The sequence below is a fragment of the Musca domestica genome, unplaced genomic scaffold (assembly GCF_030504385.1).
Source record: "Musca domestica strain aabys unplaced genomic scaffold, Musca_domestica.polishedcontigs.V.1.1 4, whole genome shotgun sequence".
NCBI classification, from domain to species: Eukaryota; Metazoa; Arthropoda; class Insecta; order Diptera; family Muscidae; genus Musca; species Musca domestica.
The window spans coordinates 11,474,687-11,496,302 of record NW_026712328.1 but is presented as its reverse complement, the minus strand read 5'-3'; the positions used below and the strand labels follow the sequence as shown (position 1 = coordinate 11,496,302).

At 39.9% G+C, this 21,616-nt stretch overlaps 1 protein-coding gene across 3 annotated transcripts in view; it reads left to right on the top strand.

Moving 5' to 3' along the window:
* The window catches only part of LOC101892257 (tetratricopeptide repeat protein 21B), a 63,739-nt gene extending 43,895 nt beyond the window's left edge, over positions 1 to 19,844 (top strand). For all 3 annotated transcript variants that reach the window (XM_059126723.1, XM_059126722.1, XM_059126721.1), the window contains 4 exons: positions 10,669 to 10,909; positions 10,964 to 12,015; positions 18,372 to 18,612; positions 18,667 to 19,844. In XM_059126723.1, the coding sequence (XP_058982706.1) occupies positions 10,669 to 10,909; positions 10,964 to 12,015; positions 18,372 to 18,612; positions 18,667 to 19,725 (2,593 nt within the window). In that variant the 3' untranslated portion in view covers positions 19,726 to 19,844. The remainder of the gene's footprint in view (positions 1 to 10,668; positions 10,910 to 10,963; positions 12,016 to 18,371; positions 18,613 to 18,666) is intronic.
* Positions 19,845 to 21,616: the final 1,772 nt, after the last annotated feature.

Sequence of the window (21,616 nt, the reverse complement as noted above, 5' to 3'; positions counted from 1 at the left end):
AAAATTGACATACACAACAATTGTGAAAGGTGAAATAAGAACTACATCAGACAAGCCAGTCTATTCTAGAAGTTACCCCTATCCTGCTTCATTAAAAGAAGAAGTGGAGAAACAAATTAACGAATTACTTGCAAACGGTATAATTAGGCCATCAAGATCTTCATACAACGCTCCTGTATGGATAGTACCTAAAAAAATAGACGCTTCCGAAAAAAGAAAGTTTCGCATGGTAATAGATTATAGAAAACTTAATCAGATAACTATAGCAGATAAATATCCTATACCCGAAATATCCGATATATTGATGCAGTTAGGTAATAAAAAATGGTTCTCGGTTATAGATCTCAAAAGCGGTTTCCATCAAATCCCATTAAGACAACAAGATATAAAAAAAACAGCATTTTCGGTTGATAACGGAAAATACGAATTCACAAGCCTATCCTTTAGTTTAAAAAATGCGCCTGCAATTTTTCAGAGAACACTAGATGACATTTTACGCCAACATATTGGAAAGATATGTTTTGTGGATGTAGATGACATTTTAATCTTCAGCGAAACTGAAAAAGGACACATAGAAAATATTGAGAAAATTTTCCAAACATTACAAAACGCTAATATGAATGTGCAGCTTGATAAAAGTGAATTTATAAAAAATGAAGTCGAGTTTTTAGGATTCATTATATCAAGTAATGGAATTAAAAAAAAGTTCAAAAAAATTAGAAACAATAAAAAACTTTCCACAACCTAAAACAATAAAAGAACTTAGATCCTTTTTAGGCCTGTCCGGTTATTACCGTCGCTTCATTAGGGATTACGCAAAAATAGCGAAACCCCTAACAGCTCTTTTAAGAGGGGAGGAAGGCAACCTGCCAAAATCTCAAGTAATTTCTCTCAATAGCCAAGCAATGGAAGCTTTTAATTCCTTAAGCTAAATAATTCCTTCAGTCAAGACGTAGTACTAGCCTATCCCGATTTTAAAAAAGAATTTGAACTCACCACTGATGCATCAAACTTTGCGTTAGGTGCGGTATTATCGCAAGACAATAGACCAATTGCTTTTATATCCAGGACTCTAAGAAAAACTGAAGAAAATTATGCTACAAATGAAAGAATGCTCGCTATCATATGGGCATTAGAAAATTTAAGAAATTAAAGTAAAAATAATTACAGACCACCAACCTCTTACACATGCACTTAGCAATAAAAATACTAATAGTAAGCTTAGAAGATGGAAAGCTACCCTTGAAGAATATAATTATGAACTGCAATACAAACCAGGAAAAACTAATGTTGTTGCAGATGCACTTTCAAGAGCACCACAAATTAATTCACTAACACCAACGCAGCATAGCGACGAAAGTTCTTCTGAAAATTTGATACAATTTTCCAACTCTCCCATAAATGTTTATAAAAACCAAATATTTCTGCATACTGACGACATTCCAACTTACAAATTTGAAATAATTTTTCCCACATATCATCGTCATACCATTACTCAAAACAATTATACTGACGAAGAACTTGTATCTTTACTCAAAAGATATCTTAATCCATAAACGGCATTCACACAGATGAAAAAACTTTAGGAGGATTACAAAGAGTCTATCCTATTCATTTTAGAAATTCCAAATTAATATTTTCAAGAGAAATCGTTACCGATCTTACAAATAAATCACGATCTACAAATGAAACGCAAAAGCAAATAAACATCAGCTACTAAAAAGATTTTACTTTCCTAGTATGCAATCTAAAATTAAGAGAATAGTAAAACAATGCATAGTTTGCAAAGAACAAAAATATGAAAGACACCCAAACAAAACGAAACTCCAATTCCAGAATATCCAGGTCAAATAGTCCATTTAGATCTATTTTACGTAAACCATAAAATAATACTTACAGGTATAGATAAATTTTCTAAATACGCTCAGGCAAAAATAGTACAATCACGATCTGTCGAGGATATTAAAGAACCTCTTCGCGAATTAATAACTTCATTTGGTTTTCGCAAATAAATTGTAGTCGACAATGAAAAATCGCTAGCAGCAACTTTAATAAAATTCATGCTAGAAAATCAATTTGGAATAGAAATTTTTAAAACACCCCCACATATTGGTACCACAAACGGGCAAGTAGAAAGATTTCACTCTACGTTGAATGAAATCATGCGATGTATCAAAGCGGAAAAGACGTTTGATTCATTTTCCGACCTACTATATCAAGCTTTATACAGATATAATAATCCTATCCATAGTACCACAAATTCTAAACCAATAGAATCATTCTTTGGACATAGAGTAACAACAGATCCAACACAGTTAGAAAAATTTATAATCTATCGATTTCTTAGGAACGATATGGAAATCCGGAGTTCCGATCATAATGACTTAATATTATTAAATAATAAAAATAACGAATTAATAAATAACAATAATAAACAATATATGATAAACGGAAATATTATTAATGTTATCAATAAAATTTAGCGAAACCAAAATCGTAAGTAGCCAAGACCAACTAATATTAATTATAGCTATACCAATTACTGAAAAAGAGACCTGCGAGTCCTGTAAGAAAAGAATGTAAAACAGCTTACAATATAAAAATATGTAATAACGAAAATTTGTTAGATTTAAGTAATGAGATATGTTTACCTAACTTACTAAAAGGAAAAAAATCACAATGTACTCTTACTAACGGATTTCATATACCAATAGTTGAAAATATTACACCCGGTTTGATAATATTAAATGAATTTAAAAATAAAGTTGAAATTAATGGAGAATTAGTTAATCTGAACGGACATACGTAATTAGATATCAAAATACATCGATAACTATCGGTAATCAACATTACAGTCTCACTGAGACAATCCTTTACAAACCATTACCTGCGATTATACATTTACCATCTATAAACTCCTTTGAAAAAACACTTTCTTTACAAAGTATGGAGCAACTTCACATTAATAATACATCAATAATAAAATTAATAGAAAATAAACAAGTTATTGGATTTGCAACAACTTTTACATTAATTATAATTTTGATCATAATAGTATCAATAATTCCAAAGTTTGTTAAAATTGCTAAATCAAAAAATTGCAAATATCAGCTCCTTTACAAATAATTGATAATAACCCTGCTTTCTTTATAAGGAACGCGGACGTTCGAAATTAAAGGCGGAGGAGTTAACATTAAAAATATTAACATTTCTTCTAATAAATAAAATAAGCATTTCCCACAATACTTGCATTAACACGTGCATCCGTTCTTATTTCTGTTCTCACCAAAATTTGCTGACACCATGTCTGCCACCACATCAGGTGATTTCTTTGTAATTTAAGTAAACATAATGATAACCATAATGACAAATGTTACTATAAAATTATTTCAGTTGTTAATGATAACTCAATAAAGGAGGTTCACTCCAATAAAACATAAATAAAAATATTTTTTTTTAATAAAATAAATTTAATGTTTTATTAACTCGCAACTATATCTCTGGTGTATCTGAAGATGGAGCCCAAACTCAGTTTATATCACCAACATTATTTTAATATATAAATAATGCAAAAGCATAAACGCTATAAGTATTTCCATAAATAATTTCTAAGTAAAAGACAAACCAACCCAAAGGACCCTAAATCCATTAGATGTAGAAAACGAGAAGATGGAAGTTGGACTGACTCTGGTCTAGAGACTCTCAATCTGTTAGCCAGCACTCACTTTCCGAACAGCACGGATGCGAGAAATGATCGACTGTCAGAGCGACATAGTCAGCACTGTGGGGTAGAGGAGGTAAGTATCATTGATAGGATTGCAAGCACCCCCAAAATCTTATGGGCGATAAATTCCTTCAAATCTTTCAAGTCACCGGGACAGGACGGCATTACTCTCGCCATGTTAAAGCACACATCGATGGTAATAATACCATTTCTGGAATTTATCTTTAAGGCTTGTCTGCGTCTCTCTCACATTTCATCGCTGTGGAGGGAAATTAGAGTCACTTATATTTCCTTTGACTTCGATGAGCACTGCTCAACATGCCTACATGAAAGGTATATCTGTTGAAACAGCACAGCATAGTAAGTTTTGTGGAGAAGAACCTGAACAATAACTTTATTTTGCAACCATTTGCCATTCCGTTTTAATGTTATTAATTCGGCGACACCGAGACGAGATCACAGTTTTGTTTTCGTTTACTTTTATGCAAAATATCCCTGAACGTTTTTTTCTGGGTTCTTTTGGTCCATGATTGAACAAAACATAGGTGAGATGAAATGCATGCAAAGAACATTTAGGAATTTTTCCCCATTAACTCGGTTGTGAGATTACACCGGAGCATGTAGTGGGTGAACTTTAGAGATGGGGACTACATTGCTTCCTGCTGAGCCAATGTCGCCAGTGAGTTATCTTTGTCGTCGTGATACGAGATCTCCACAACAATAAATAAATATTAATATTGAAGCAGAACTTAGATCATACGTGACTGCTAATAAAAAAATTTTAAACTATTAAAAATTGCAATTTTGTTCTTAGTTACTTGTATAAAAGTGTCTTTAGGAACAAGTATTCTAGTTTTTTTTACGAAAATTATGTTACAATCATGGCTCAGTAAGAAAGGTTGCTCAACTCCAAAGAAACTAGGAAAATGCAACTCTGTGCTGGAGTATTATAGTGTCAAATAGTCTTTTAAATATGCAACATTTGGTTTTGTTTATATTAATTTTTTTTACAAAATTCTTATATTGGGGAAAACCTGCGAAACACGAATGGAATTTTTGGGTTATTCCCCAAGATTGAATATAAAAGAGTAGGACAAGACAGTTTTATCCCAAAATTTTACAATGTGTTGCCCATTAACGTCGAAAATATGTATTCATTTTGCAATCAATCCCACGGCAGCGGGTTCTACGATACCGGATTGACCCGAAACAACAAGATCCCAGTTTCGGCCAGCGGCTGCTAACCCAGTATGTACATGTTTGTGTTTATTTTTCTGCATTGGGAGCAGCATACCCCGGAATGCTTGCTCCGGATTTTATTGGTCCGTGTCGGGATTGAGGAAAACTCTGGACGTGGGTTCTGCTGGGTTTGTCAGAACACGTCATTCACCACCGATCTGTTTCTGTGCGATGTAATGGATGTAGGAATGGGCGCACTTTAAGAACTGTTCCTGACTAAGGCGTGTGCGAGACTGCAGCGAAAGAGATTAAGTTGCGACGTGCCCCAGTAGCGTAGTCCCCAGCAAATCCACTTCTTCGTCGTCCTCATCAGAGGCGTCGCCGAAGTATGGAACTCCACCACAGTCTCCAGAACTGCAACCGATATGCTGTTCCAACCACGGATTGTGCATCGTTCTTGCAATTCAATTGCAACAGACTCCGGGGCAAAATAGATGAGATACTGGAATTTATGAATCGGAGGAATATTAAGATCGCAGCGGTGCAGGAAACCAAGCTGAATGAAATTTGCAGCCTACAACGTTGTTACGGTTAGAGCGTACTAAGGAAGGATCGCACCAGAAGTGGAGGTGGAGGATTAGCGTTTCTGTTACACCATTCTGTTCAGTAAAGGTGCTTAGTGTGTATATCCCGTCGATTAATAGCTGTAAACCGCGTTAATTTCCAGATATTAGCCCATTGTTGGTAGGCAATAAACGCCTGGTACTAGGAGATTTTAATGCCCACCATGAGTTGTGGCATTTCATCCTAGTTAATGACAGATAGGATCAGCGCTGACAGGGCAGATTGACTGCTCCACATTCTGCACGGTTAACGGTTACCCCCCATAAGATGAGAGTGTCACAGTTCCCCAGACTTCTCCATAGTGTCACCCGGTCTGATAAATGACGTGACTTGGCAACCCGTTATTTCCCTTGGCTCAGACCATCTCCCGATAATCGTCTCCATAAGCATATCTCCCGATTTCATAATATCTGAACGCCGCACTTTCCTTAACCATGGGAAAGCACATTGGACTAAGTTCAGAGAATTCACTAAACGCTGTTTCAGAGAACTGCCCAACCCTTCTGATGTTCGGGTAGCAGAAAGGATTATCCGAAACATTATGAAAGCTGCAGCCGCTCGCTACATACCTGCTGGTCGAATACCCGAGATAAGACCAAACTTCCCAACAGAGACAGCGGGATTAGTGTGATGATCTCCATCGTAACAACCCTACAGATTCTAGAATCAGTGATTTGACAGTGGATGTCAACCGGTTGGTACAGGAGCATAAGCGGAAAAAGTGGATAGACCATCTGAAATGTTGCAACATTGGAACCGATATGAGTAAGCTGTGGGTAAAGGTTAAGTTGCTCTCGAACCCTGGAAAACGGATGATAGGGCCTCAGTCACTTTTATCGACGTAACGGTGACTATCGAAGAGTACTACGTCGTATCAGATCTATTCCCGCCGAGGAGGAACCACCACAGTTTACGATGGGTGATGTTGCAAATGTTGGGCCCTGACGGAATCTCAATGGTAATTTTTAAACAGCTAGATATGCCGGGAGTCGAGAACTTAACGAAAGTTCTCAATTTGTCGCTAGCCACCCACATAGTGCCCGATATCTTGAAAATGGGTCGGATGGTCCCGCAACTGAAGCCAGGCAAGGATGCTAGTAAAGGCGAATCGTACAGGCCGATTTCGCTTTTGTTGCCAGTAGCCAATACTACTATACAGTTGCCCACCACCAGCACGGATTCCGTCCACAACAGTATTACACGCCATTTGTACACATATTAGTAGAGGACTGAACCAGAACAAGCCGTGTGACAGAACAGTTTTGGTTGCCCTTGACCTATCAAAGACATTTGATACGGTCAATCATGCCATACGGTTTGAGGACGTGCATAGAACCACCCTCCGGACAAGTTTGAAATGTTGGATAATCAACTATATGTATTGGAAGTACATCCAGAACTGCCAGAACGCTGCCCTGAGAACTGCGACAGGGTGCCTGCTCATGACACCAGTGGACCATCTACATGAGGAGGCGAAAGTCCTTCCCTTACGTCAGCATGGTCATATGCTTTCGTTGCAGTACCTGCTTGGTGCTACCGTGAGAGTCATCCCAACCATCATATGGTGGATAAATCTCCCCCACTCAGGCGTGTCAGAAAGGACATACATGATCTAGAGAGGGAGGTCCAACGCTACAAGAGAGAACCTCTAGATCAAGAAGCCTATCAGGCAGGTATGAGTGGCATTCATACCGATGCAGTCGCAGATGCTATTAGCAATTATAAAATGAATGCCGTACTCGGAGTCCATCCCCATCCATTGCAGCTGAACAACATCAGTTGCCTAGACAAACCAGGGTAGTTTTGACGCAATTACGTTCAGGATGGTGTAGTCGTATTGGGCACGAATTGATGAAGATGTGCGTGACGCCTGCCCTTCGTGTGATACAGTCCCGCACAATAGGCTGCACCCATGGTACAATGAATTCAAGTTAGAGCAGAACTACCATTTGATTTTAATTTTTTTATTTTTCTGGCTTAATAGTCAACTTTATTTGTTTATGTATGTGTATTCTTTTCAACAATAAAAAAATCAGAAAATATTCAAATTCGGGTGTTTTCAAAATGCTTATAGCAACGTATGCATCGACAAAATCTACAGTTTTTGTATACATGTATACGATAATCGTCTCCATCAGCAGATCGCCCGATTTCATAACCTCTGAACGCCGCACTTTCCTTAACCATGGGAAAGCCCACTGGCCCGAGTTCAGAGAGTTCACCAACCTTCGCTTCAGAGAACTGCCCAATCCTTCTGATGTTCGGGTAGCTGAAAGGATTTTCCGGGACATCATCAAAGCTGCAGCCGCTCGCTATATACCTGCTGGTCGAATACCCGAAGTAAGACCAAATTTCCCAGCAGAGGCAGCGGGATTAGCGAATGAGCGTGATGAGCTCCGACGTACCAACCCTACTGATCCCAGAGTCAGTGAACTGACAGTGGAAGTCAACCGGTTGGTACAGGAGCATAAGCGGAAAAAGTGGCTAGACCATCTGAAGTGTTGCAACATCGGAACCGATTTGAGTAAACTGTGGGTAACGGTAAAGTCACTCTCGAACCCTGGGAAAAAGGATGATAGGACAGCAGTCACATTTAACGACGTAACTGTGACTGATCCGAAGAGGTGCGCTGGCTGTTTTAACCGCCAATTTGTCGAGCACCCCGAGAGTGATAGAGCGAGGCGAAGAGTACTACGTCGTATAAGAGCTCTTCCCGCTGAGGATGTACCTCCACAGTTTACGATGGGTGATGTTGCGAATGTCATCCGAAACGCTAAGTCATCTAAAGCGTTGGGTCCGGACGGAATATCAATAGTAATGTTGAAGCAACTGGATACGCCGGGAGTTGAGTATTTAACCAAAGTCCTTAACTTGTCGTTAGCCACCCACATAGTTCCCGAAGCCTGGAAAATGGGCAGGGTGGTCCCGCTACTGAAGCCTGGCAAGGATGCCAGCAAAGGCGAATCATACAGGCCAATTTCGCTTTTGTCGCCAGTAGCAAAGACTCTCGAGGCCTTACTCCTCCCCAGTATCAGAGGAAGCTATTCAGTTTCTAACCATCAACACGGTTTCCGTCCACTACATAGCACTACAACAGCATTGCACGCCATATACACACATATCAGTCGAGGACTCAACCAGAACAGGCCGTGCCACAGAACAGTAGTGGTGGCTCTCGACCTATCAAAGGCCTTTGATACGGTCAACCATGCCACGCTGTTCGAGGACGTTGAGAACACTACCCTCCGGCCAAGTTTGAAACGTTGGATAGTCAACTATATGTGTGGACGCCAGTCGTACGTGGAATTCCGGAATAAGAAGTCCAAGCCTCGTAGAGTGAAACAGGGAGTTCCCCAAGGTGGGGTGATATCTCCGGAACTGTTTAACATCTACCTTTCCGGAATTCCGCGCCCTCCAGACGGCATCGAGATCGTAACTTATGCGGATGATTGTACGATCATGGCGTCGGGTCCTGTAGTTGATGACATATGTGTCAGGGTGAATAATTATCTCGCGGAGCTTGCCGCCTTCTTCCACGCGAGGAATATGAAAATATCCGCCACTAAATCGACGGCCACACTATTTACCACATGGACTGCGGAGATGAGAACACAGCTGAATGTGCAGGTCGAGGGGCATATAATTCCGACCACCAACTACCCCAAAATTCTTGGGGTCACATTCGATAGCATGTTCAAGTCTTTCGCGCAAGCCACAGCTATTTGCGATAAAATGAAAAGTAGGAACAAGGTCCTCAAGGCGCTAGCCGGCAGCACTTGGGGTGCGGATAAGGAAACCTTGTTGACCTCTTATAAAGCGATAGGTCGGTCTGTGGTTAGCTATGCGGCTCCAGTGTGGTCGGCGAATACAAGTGCAACGCAGTGGAAATGTATTCAGACCTGCCAGAATGCCGCCCTGAGAACTGCAACAGGGTGCCTCCTCATGACGCCTGTGGACCACTTACATGAGGAGACGAAGGTTCTTCCCTTACGTCAGCATAATCATATGCTTTCGTTGCAGTACCTGCTTGGGTGTTATCGCGGGAGTCACCCTAACCACCATATGGTGGATAGAACTCCCCCACCCAGGCGTGTCAGGAAGGACCTGCACGATCTAGAGAGAGAGGTCCAGCGATATAAGAGAGAGCCTCTAGATCATGAAGCCTATCAAGCGGGTCTGAATAGCATTCATACTGATGCAGTCGCAGAGGTAGTCAATAATTACAGTATGAATGCCATACTCGGAGTCCACCCCCCATCCATTGCAGCTGAAGAACGTCGGCTGCCTAGGCAAACCAGGGCACGAATTGATGAGGATGTGCGGAACGCCTGCCCAGCGTGCGATACAGGCCCGCACAACACGCTGCATTTGTTTAATTGTCCTGCCAAGCCTACCCAACTCCGTCCAGAGGATCTATGGCTACAGCCCATAAAGGTAGCAGAATTCCTAAACCTGGACATTGAGGAAGAACCGGATTAGTCGGAAAAAACAACAGAACGTGTAAAACTGCTACAACAACAACAGTTTTTGTAGGGAATAAACCATAAGAGATACATAGAACATGAATTTGAAAAGAAATTTTGACCTTTCATTCAGTTTTTGCGGTTTTTAATTATTTATTCAAACTCAATGCAACAAGTTGTTTGCTTTTTTATTGTTTTGATAGAAATTCTGACATTACGAGCCAAACAGGTAGACCTCTATACTTGCATTTTTTCAAAGTTAGCCTACATCGTCTTCATTGTACCATGGCTGCACCTATTTTATTGCACAGCCAAACCTTCTCAACTCACTCCAGAATATCTCTGGCTACAGCCCGAGTAGCCGAATTTCTAAATCTGGAGCTGGAACCAGATTAGCAGAACGCAAACACTTGCATGTACTACTGCTACAACAACAACGTTTATGTTTTATTCAAAAGAATACGCACATACGCCAACTGTGTATATGTTTTGACAGAATAAAGGCACCGAAAGAAAAAATTGTATTAGGGTAGCTTTATTCTACCTTCTGGAATTATGACATGGTTACAATAATATTTTTATTTTTTAAGTTATTTTAAGTGTGATTCTTAATTTTTTTAATATTTTTAATATCTATTTAACAAACATTTTTAATTAATTGTGATTTAAACTATATAGGATTTGTTTGCTGATGGCACAGCATTGCACCAAGATTAGCAATATAGAGCAAGCTCTGATCCACCTAAAGGAATGTTTGAAGTACGATCCCAATGATATTAATGTATTGATATCGCTCAGTCGGATCTACATGCAAATGAATTCCACAGATTTATGTCGCGACATTTGCTTAAAAATTTTACAAATCGATTGTAACAATGAGGCTGCGTCCGTATTAATGGCTGATCTATCATTTCGCAAGGTATGATTTTTATTAAAATTTGATAAAGTATAAATAATAGTTGTTTTTTATTAGATGGACTTCGAAAATGCTGCATACCACTTCTCACAGCTATTGCTCTCACAGCCTTGCTACTGGACAGCCTTAGCAAGATTGATTGAAGTAATGAGACGGTCTGGATCTTTAAATCACGCTATTTTATTTCTGCAAAAAGCCGAACAAGCAACAGCATTTCCCGGGACATGTCCCGGATTAAACTATTGCCGTGGACTTTACGAATGGTATAATGGGAATCCAAATGGGGCATTACGAAGTTTTAACGTTTCTAGAAGAGATAATGAATGGGGTCCGCAAGCTATATATAATATGATTGAAATATGTATTAATCCTGATGGCGACATACCTAATGGAAATGATTGCTTGGAATCTGAAGAAAATGGAGAAATGAGTGATGCGCGGGCCATTGCATTAAAAACAGCAGAACGTTTATTAAAAGAGCTGAGACCCCGCCCGACTGTTATGAACAACGAAGCAATTAATCATCGATTACTAAAAAATTTTCTAAAACTGGCTTCTAAACAAAAGTTTCAAATTGAATCTGCACTACAAGACTTTCTTGAATTGTCTAATAGAGAAGATCTTCAAGGAAGCGTTGGCCCTATTCTTGGTGCAGCTACGGCTTTGGTTCAATTAAAACAGACTCAACGTGCGAAAAACCATCTAAAACGGGTAGTCCGAGTTGCATGGAATTTTGAAGAAGCCGAGTATTTAGAGCGCAGTTGGTTGTTATTGGCAGACATTTATATTAATTCCAACAAATTGGATGTGGCAGAATCCTTAGTTTTAAAAGTCCTGCAGCATAATAAGTCCTCTTCTAAAGCTTATGAATTAGCAGGATATATATCGGAAAAGTCGCAGCTTTACCGAGACGCTGCTAAAAATTATTGCAGTGCATGGAATTGCAACGGCAGCTCGAAACCACATATCGGCTATAAATTGGCTTACAACTACATGAAAACTAAACAGTTTGTTGAAGCTATAGTAATATGCCAGCAGGTCTTAAAATTACATCCAGATTATGTCATAATTCAAAAAGATATACTAGAAAAATGTATGAATAATTTAAGGTAATAACAATTTGTAATATTATATTAATTATGCATTATCAAAAAACACTAACCTATACAAATGTTTATTAAAACATATATTACAACCTAATAAACATGTTTGAATCCATTTTACATAAAAATGTATATTTTAGCTAATGTTGGATGGTATTTAAAGTTCGGCCTGGCCGAACTTAATGTTTTTTTACTTTTTCTCTATTATTACGGACTTTCCACTGAATTATTGCTTCGATCGTTGTTTTCTTTGCCGATAAATAAGGGAAAATGTGTATTTTATAAACTACGGTTCTACAATTTATTGGCTTATTTTATATTTATACTCCCATATTGCAAGAGAGATATTTCTTTAAAACTTTCTGGTAGCTTTAGCACATCCACTTCTAATAAGAGTTTTGGTCATTTATTTTTCTAAGGGGTAAAACCATAGAGTAATGAAATCTTACAATATCAGGTGCTCAATCCCACGGCAGCGGGTTTTACGATACCGGATTGACCGGAAACAACATCCCAGTTCCGTCCAGCGGCTGTCAACCCAGTATTTACATGTTTGTGTTTGTTTATTTTTCTGCGTTGGGAGCAGTATATTCCGGAATGCTTGCTCCGGATTATATTGGTCCGTGTCGGGATTGAGGAAAACTCTGGACGTGGGTTCTGCTGGGTTTGTCAGAACACGTCATTCACCACCGATCTGTTTCTGTGCGATGTAATGGATATAGGAATGGGCGCACTTTAAGAACTGTTCCTGACTAAGGCGTGTGCGAGACTGCAGCGAAAGAGATTAAGTTGCGACGTGCCCCAGTAGCGTAGTCCCCAGCAAATCCACTTCTTCGTCGTCCTCATCAGAGGCGTCGCCGAAGTATGGAACTCCACCACAGTCTCCAGAACTGCAACCGATATGCTGTTCCAACCACGGATTGTGCATCGTTCTTGCAATTCAATTGCAACAGACTCCGGGGCAAAATAGATGAGATACTGGAATTTATGAATCGGAGGAATATTAAGATCGCAGCGGTGCAGGAAACCAAGCTGAATGAAATTTGCAGCCTACAACGTTGTTACGGTTAGAACGTACTAAGGAAGGATCGCACCAGAAGTGGAGGTGGAGGATTAGCGTTTCTGTTACACCATTCTGTTCAGTACAGACCTATCTCGATTGAGCCATACATGGAATGTATGGGGGTAGCAGTCAAGTGTGGAGGCGAGGTAAAGGTGCTTAGTGTGTATATCCCGTCGATTAATAGCTGTAAACCGCGTTAATTTCCAGATATTAGCCCATTGTTGGTTGGCAATAAACGCCTGGTACTAGGAGATTTTAATGCCCACCATGAGTTGTGGCATTTCATCCTAGTTAATGACAGATAGGATCAGCGCTGACAGGGCAGATTGACTGCTCCACATTCTGCACGGTTAACGGTTACCCCCCATAAGATGAGAGTGTCACAGTTCCCCAGACTTCTCCATAGTGTCACCCGGTCTGATAAATGACGTGACTTGGCAACCCGTTATTTCCCTTGGCTCAGACCATCTCCCGATAATCGTCTCCATAAGCATATCTCCCGATTTCATAATATCTGAACGCCGCACTTTCCTTAACCATGGGAAAGCACATTGGACTAAGTTCAGAGAATTCACTAAACGCTGTTTCAGAGAACTGCCCAACCCTTCTGATGTTCGGGTAGCAGAAAGGATTATCCGAAACATTATGAAAGCTGCAGCCGCTCGCTACATACCTGCTGGTCGAATACCCGAGATAAGACCAAACTTCCCAACAGAGACAGCGGGATTAGTGTGATGATCTCCATCGTAACAACCCTACAGATTCTAGAATCAGTGATTTGACAGTGGATGTCAACCGTTTGGTACAGGAGCATAAGCGGAAAAAGTGGATAGACCACCTGAAATGTTGCAACATTGGAACCGATATGAGTAAGCTGTGGGTAAAGGTTAAGTTGCTCTCGAACCCTGGAAAACGGATGATAGGGCCTCAGTCACTTTTATCGACGTAACGGTGACTATCGAAGAGTACTACGTCGTATCAGATCTATTCCCGCCGAGGTGTGGTTACCACAGTTTACGATGGGTGATGTTGCAAATGTTGGGCCCGGACGGAATCTCAATGGTAATTTTTAAACAGTTAGATATGCCGGGAGTCGAGAACTTAACGAAAGTTCTCAATTTGTCGCTAGCCACCCACATAGTGCCCGATATCTTGAAAATGGGTCGGATGGTCCCGCAATTGAAGCCAGGCAAGGATGCTAGTAAAGGCGAATCGTACAGGCCGATTTCGCTTTTGTTGCCAGTAGCCAATACTACTATACAGTTGCCCACCACCAGCACGGATTCCGTCCACAACAGTATTACACGCCATTTGTACACATATTAGTAGAGGACTGAACCAGAAAAGGCCGTGTGACAGAACAGTTTTGGTTGCCCTTGACCTATCAAAGACATTTGATACGGTCAATCATGCCATACGGTTTGAGGACGTGCATCGAACCACCCTCCGGACAAGTTTGAAATGTTGGATAATCAACTATATGTATTGGAAGTACATCCAGAACTGCCAGAACGCTGCCCTGAGAACTGCGACAGGGTGCCTGCTCATGACACCAGTGGACCATCTACATGAGGAGGCGAAAGTCCTTCCCTTACGTCAGCATGGTCATATGCTTTCGTTGCAGTACCTGCTTGGTGCTACCGTGAGAGTCATCCCAACCATCATATGGTGGATAAATCTCCCCCACTCAGGCGTGTCAGAAAGGACATACATGATCTAGAGAGGGAGGTCCAACGCTACAAGAGAGAACCTCTAGATCAAGAAGCCTATCAGGCAGGTCTGAGTGGCATTCATACCGATGCAGTCGCAGATGCTATTAGCAATTATAAAATGAATGCCGTACTCGGAGTCCACCCCCATCCATTGCAGCTGAACAACATCAGTTGCCTAGACAAACCAGGGTAGTTTTGACGCAATTACGTTCAGGATGGTGTAGTCGTATTGGGCACGAATTGATGAAGATGTGCGCGACGCCTGCCCTTCGTGTGATACAGTCCCGCACAATAGGCTGCACCCATGGTACAATGAATTCAAGGTAGAGCAGAACTACCATATGATTTTAATTTTTTTATTTTTCTGGCTTAATAGTCAACTTTATTTGTTTATGTATGTGTATTCTTTTCAACAATAAAAAAATCAGAAAATATTCAAATTCGGGTGTTTTCAAAATGCTTATAGCAACGTATGCATCGACAAAATCTACAGTTTTTGTATACATGTATACGATAATCGTCTCCATCAGCAGATCGCCCGATTTCATAACCTCTGAACGCCGCACTTTCCTTAACCATGGGAAAGCCCACTGGCCCGAGTTCAGAGAGTTCATCAACCTTCGCTTCAGAGAACTGCCCAATCCTTCTGATGTTCGGGTAGCTGAAAGGATTTTCCGGGACATCATCAAAGCTGCAGCCGCTCGCTATATACCTGCTGGTCGAATACCCGAAGTAAGACCAAATTTCCCAGCAGAGGCAGCGGGATTAGCGAATGAGCGTGATGAGCTCCGACGTACCAACCCTACTGATCCCAGAGTCAGTGAACTGACAGTGGAAGTCAACCGGTTGGTACAGGAGCATAAGCGGAAAAAGTGGCTAGACCATCTGAAGTGTTGCAACATCGGAACCGATTTGAGTAAACTGTGGGTAACGGTAAAGTCACTCTCGAACCCTGGGAAAAAGGATGATAGGACAGCAGTCACATTTAACGACGTAACTGTGACTGATCCGAAGAGGTGCGCTGGCTGTTTTAACCGCCAATTTGTCGAGCACCCCGAGAGTGATAGAGCGAGGCGAAGAGTACTACGTCGTATAAGAGCTCTTCCCGCTGAGGATGTACCTCCACAGTTTACGATGGGTGATGTTGCGAATGTCATCCGAAACGCTAAGTCATCTAAAGCGTTGGGCCCGGACGGAATATCAATAGTAATGTTGAAGCAACTGGATACGCCGGGAGTTGAGTATTTAACCAAAGTCCTTAACTTGTCGTTAGCCACCCACATAGTTCCCGAAGCCTGGAAAATGGGCAGGGTGGTCCCGCTACTGAAGCCTGGCAAGGATGCCAGCAAAGGCGAATCATACAGGCCAATTTCGCTTTTGTCGCCAGTAGCAAAGACTCTCGAGGCCTTACTCCTCCCCAGTATCAGAGGAAGCTATTCAGTTTCTAACCATCAACACGGTTTCCGTCCACTACATAGCACTACAACAGCATTGCACGCCATATACACACATATCAGTCGAGGACTCAACCAGAACAGGCCGTGCCACAGAACAGTAGTGGTGGCTCTCGACCTATCAAAGGCCTTTGATACGGTCAACCATGCCACGCTGTTCGAGGACGTTGAGAACACTACCCTCCGGCCAAGTTTGAAACGTTGGATAGTCAACTATATGTGTGGACGCCAGTCGTACGTGGAATTCCGGAATAAGAAGTCCAAGCCTCGTAGAGTGAAACAGGGAGTTCCCCAAGGTGGGGTGATATCTCCGGAACTGTTTAACATCTACCTTTCCGGAATTCCGCGCCCTCCAGACGGCATCGAGATCGTAACTTATGCGGATGATTGTACGATCATGGCGTCGGGTCCTGTAGTTGATGACATATGTGTCAGGGTGAATAATTATCTCGCGGAGCTTGCCGCCTTCTTCCACGCGAGGAATATGAAAATATCCGCCACTAAATCGACGGCCACACTATTTACCACATGGACTGCGGAGATGAGAACACAGCTGAATGTGCAGGTCGAGGGGCATATAATTCCGACCACCAACTACCCCAAAATTCTTGGGGTCACATTAGATAGCATGTTCAAGTCTTCCGCGCAAGCCACAGCTATTTGCGATAAAATGAAAAGTAGGGACAAGGTCCTCAAGGCGCTAGCGGGCAGCACTTGGGGTGCGGATAAGGAAACCTTGTTGACCTCTTATAAAGCGATAGGTCGGTCTGTGGTTAGCTATGCGGCTCCAGTGTGGTCGGCGAATACAAGTGCAACGCAGTGGAAATGTATTCAGACCTGCCAGAATGCCGCCCTGAGAACTGCAACAGGGTGCCTCCTCATGACGCCTGTGGACCACTTACATGAGGAGACGAAGGTTCTTCCCTTACGTCAGCATAATCATATGCTTTCGTTGCAGTACCTGCTTGGGTGTTATCGCGGGAGTCACCCTAACCACCATATGGTGGATAGAACTCCCCCACCCAGGCGTGTCAGGAAGGACCTGCACGATCTAGAGAGAGAGGTCCAGCGATATAAGAGAGAGCCTCTAGATCATGAAGCCTATCAAGCGGGTCTGAATAGCATTCATACTGATGCAGTCGCAGAGGTAGTCAATAATTACAGTATGAATGCCATACTCGGAGTCCACCCCCCATCCATTGCAGCTGAAGAACGTCGGCTGCCTAGGCAAACCAGGGTAGTTTTGGCCCAACTACGTTCAGGATGGTGCAGCCGTCTCAATTCCTATTGGGCGCGAATTGATGAGGGGTTGCGGAACGCCTGCCCAGCGTGCGATACAGGCCCGCACAACACGCTGCATTTGTTTAATTGTCCTGCCAAGCCTGCCCAACTCCGTCCAGAGGATCTATGGCTACAGCCCATAAAGGTAGCAGAATTCCTAAACCTGGACATTGAGGAAGAACCGGATTAGTCGGAAAAAACAACAGAACGTGTAAAACTGCTACAACAACAACAGTTTTTGTAGGGAATAAACCATAAGAGATACATAGAACATGAATTTGAAAAGAAATTTTGACCTTTCATTCAGTTTTTGCGGTTTTTAATTATTTATTCAAACTCAATGCAACAAGTTGTTTGCTTTTTTATTGTTTTGATAGAAATTCTGACATTACGAGCCAAACAGGTAGACCTCTATACTTGCATTTTTTCAAAGTTAGCCTACCTCGTCTTCATTGTACCATGGCTGCACCTATTTTATTGCACAGCCAAACCTTCTCAACTCACTCCAGAATATCTCTGGCTACAGCCCGAGTAGCCGAATTTCTAAATCTGGAGCTGGAACCAGATTAGCAGAACGCAAACACTTGCATGTACTACTGCTACAACAACAACGTTTATGTTTTATTCAAAAGAATACGCACATACGCCAACTGTGTATATGTTTTGACAGAATAAAGGCACCAAAAGAAAAAATTGTATTAGGGTAGCTTTATTCTACCTTCTTGAATTATGACATGGTTACAATAATATTTTTATTTTTTAAGTTATTTTAAGTGTGATTCTTAATTATTTTAATATTTTTAATATCTATTTAACAAACATTTTTAATTAATTGTGATTTAAACTATATAGGATTTGTTTGCTGATGGCACAGCATTGCACCAAGATTAGCAATATAGAGCAAGCTCTGATCCACCTAAAGGAATGTTTGAAGTACGATCCCAATGATATTAATGTATTGATATCGCTCAGTCGGATCTATATGCAAATGAATTCCACAGATTTATGTCGCGACATTTGCTTAAAAATTTTACAAATCGATTGTAACAATGAGGCTGCGTCCGTATTAATGGCTGATCTATCATTTCGCAAGGTATGATTTTTATTAAAATTTGATAAAGTATAAATAATAGTTGTTTTTTATTAGATGGACTTCGAAAATGCTGCATACCACTTCTCACAGCTATTGCTCTCACAGCCTTGCTACTGGACAGCCTTAGCAAGATTGATTGAAGTAATGAGACGGTCTGGATCTTTAAATCACGCTATTTTATTTCTGCAAAAAGCCGAACAAGCAACAGCATTTCCCGGGACATGTCCCGGATTAAACTATTGCCGTGGACTTTACGAATGGTATAATGGAAATCCAAATGGGGCATTACGAAGTTTTAACGTTTCTAGAAGAGATAATGAATGGGGTCCGCAAGCTATATATAATATGATTGAAATATGTATTAATCCTGATGGCGACATACCTAATGGAAATGATTGCTTGGAATCTGAAGAAAATGGAGAAATGAGTGATGCGCGGGCCATTGCATTAAAAACAGCAGAACGTTTATTAAAAGAGCTGAGACCCCGCCCGACTGTTATGAACAACGAAGCAATTAATCATCGATTACTAAAAAATTTTCTAAAACTGGCTTCTAAACAAAAGTTTCAAATTGAATCTGCACTACGAGACTTTCTTGAATTGTCTAATAGAGAAGATCTTCAAGGAAGCGTTGGCCCTATTCTTGGTGCAGCTACGGCTTTGGTTCAATTAAAACAGACTCAACGTGCGAAAAACCATCTAAAACGGGTAGTCCGAGTTGCATGGAATTTTGAAGAAGCCGAGTATTTAGAGCGCAGTTGGTTGTTATTGGCAGACATTTATATTAATTCCAACAAATTGGATGTGGCAGAATCCTTAGTTTTAAAAGTCCTGCAGCATAATAAGTCCTCTTCTAAAGCTTATGAATTAGCAGGATATATATCGGAAAAGTCGCAGCTTTACCGAGACGCTGCTAAAAATTATTGCAGTGCATGGAATTGCAACGGCAGCTCGAAACCACATATCGGCTATAAATTGGCTTACAACTACATGAAAACTAAACAGTTTGTTGAAGCTATAGTAATATGCCAGCAGGTCTTAAAATTACATCCAGATTATGTCATAATTCAAAAAGATATACTAGAAAAATGTATGAATAATTTAAGGCAATAACAATTTGTAATATTATATTAATTATGCATTATCAAAAAACACTAACCTATACAAATGTTTATTAAAACATATATTACAACCTAATAAACATGTTTGAATCCATTTTACATAAAAATGTATATTTTAGCTAATGTTGGATGGTATTTAAAGTTCGGCCTGGTCGAACTTAATGTTTTTTTACTTTTTCTCTATTATTACGGACTTTCCACTGAATTATTGCTTCGATCACTGTTTTCTTTGCCGATAAATAAGGGAAAATGTGTATTTTATAAACTACGGTTCTACAATTTATTGGCTTATTTTATATTTATACTCCCATATTGCAAGAGAGATATTTCTTTAAAACTTTCTGGTAGCTTTAGCACATCCACTTCTAATAAGAGTTTTGGTCATTTATTTTTCTAAGGGGTAAAACCATAGAGTAATGAAATCTTACAATATGAAATGTTGCAACATTGGCACCTCTTTAATTGCACAGCCAAACCTACCAACTCACTCCAGAATATCTCTGACTACAGGCCGTTAAAGTAGCCGATTTGTGATGGACTTCAATATTTTCACTCATACCCTGAAACAACATATAAGAGACCTGCTGATTGCAATTTTTTCCAAGATAAGCTGTGAGAGCATTCCTTTGTCCATATATATTTATTAGTCTATGCTAGAAACTTAATAACAAAAGAATTCAATTTCTTCAACAGGGTCTCATTTAAACCCTTTCTATTTTTCTACTGCCAAATTTGACATTTTAATCGTACTAGTCAAACAAAAGTTATCAGCATTTTCTAAAAAAAAAAATATTAAAACGTTTGACATTTTGTGGATAAAATTATGCATAGTACTCTCTCATTATGGATGGTAGCTCTCAGCTGCTTACATTTTTTTCTGATAGAGACCGACTTTTGTCAAAAATGTTTGATTTTTTTATTTTTGAGTATTCAAAATACTTTAAATTCAAAACAAAAACATGTGGCCAAAATAAAAATCCTTTGATGACTGTGGTCTATACAAGGAAGTCTGCTAAATTTAGTGTACCTTAGACAAGTCATCTTAATGGGGAAATATAAGGGTTTTATTTATCTTGTAGGAATTTGTCCATGCTTTTTTATGGAGCCTTAAATTCACATTGTCAGAATTCAATCCCTCTTTTTATTCAAATTTGCCATCTCTTGCGCAAAACTTAATTTCAGATTTCGAATTGAAAATATGAAAATTTAAAGAAAGAAAAACCAAAATTGACGTTTGTCATTGTAATTCTTTTTGACAGAAAGCTGACAGCGCTTTAGGGTTATATCAGGCATAATTACAGAAGGTAGAACAAACCTACCGACTAAATATATTTTTTTCTTTGTGCCCTTATTATGTCAAAACATACACACATTTTGTGTATGTGTATTGTTTTGATTAAAAAATACAATAATTTGAAATTATTTCAAATTTGGTTGCATTGCACAATTTTGGGGTAATTTTTACGAATCTGATCTATCTTCTTATTGTACCCTTAAAAAGCTAAATTAATAATTGAGAAATGCTAAGAAAAATTCTAAATAAAAATGTTGCAGCTACATATAAAACAATAATGCTTATTTTAGTTGCAAAAATACTAAAATGGTCACACTGATTGAATGAACCTACTTTATGCCATGTTTATGCTAGTAATTTTTGTAAGGTTAACACTTTAATAAGATTTATTTGAAGTATGTATTGGTAGAAAAATACAGGTAGTCGCATCGAAACCGCTGCTAAGGCAATGAATGTCCAACTGATTTTGGAATTGAAAATGTTGAATGAAAATTATTAAAATAAACAACATCCGGTTTGCTTCGTAAAAGAAAACATATAACAATCTCATATTTTTGACAAAATATTTTAAAAATTTTAACATATCAAT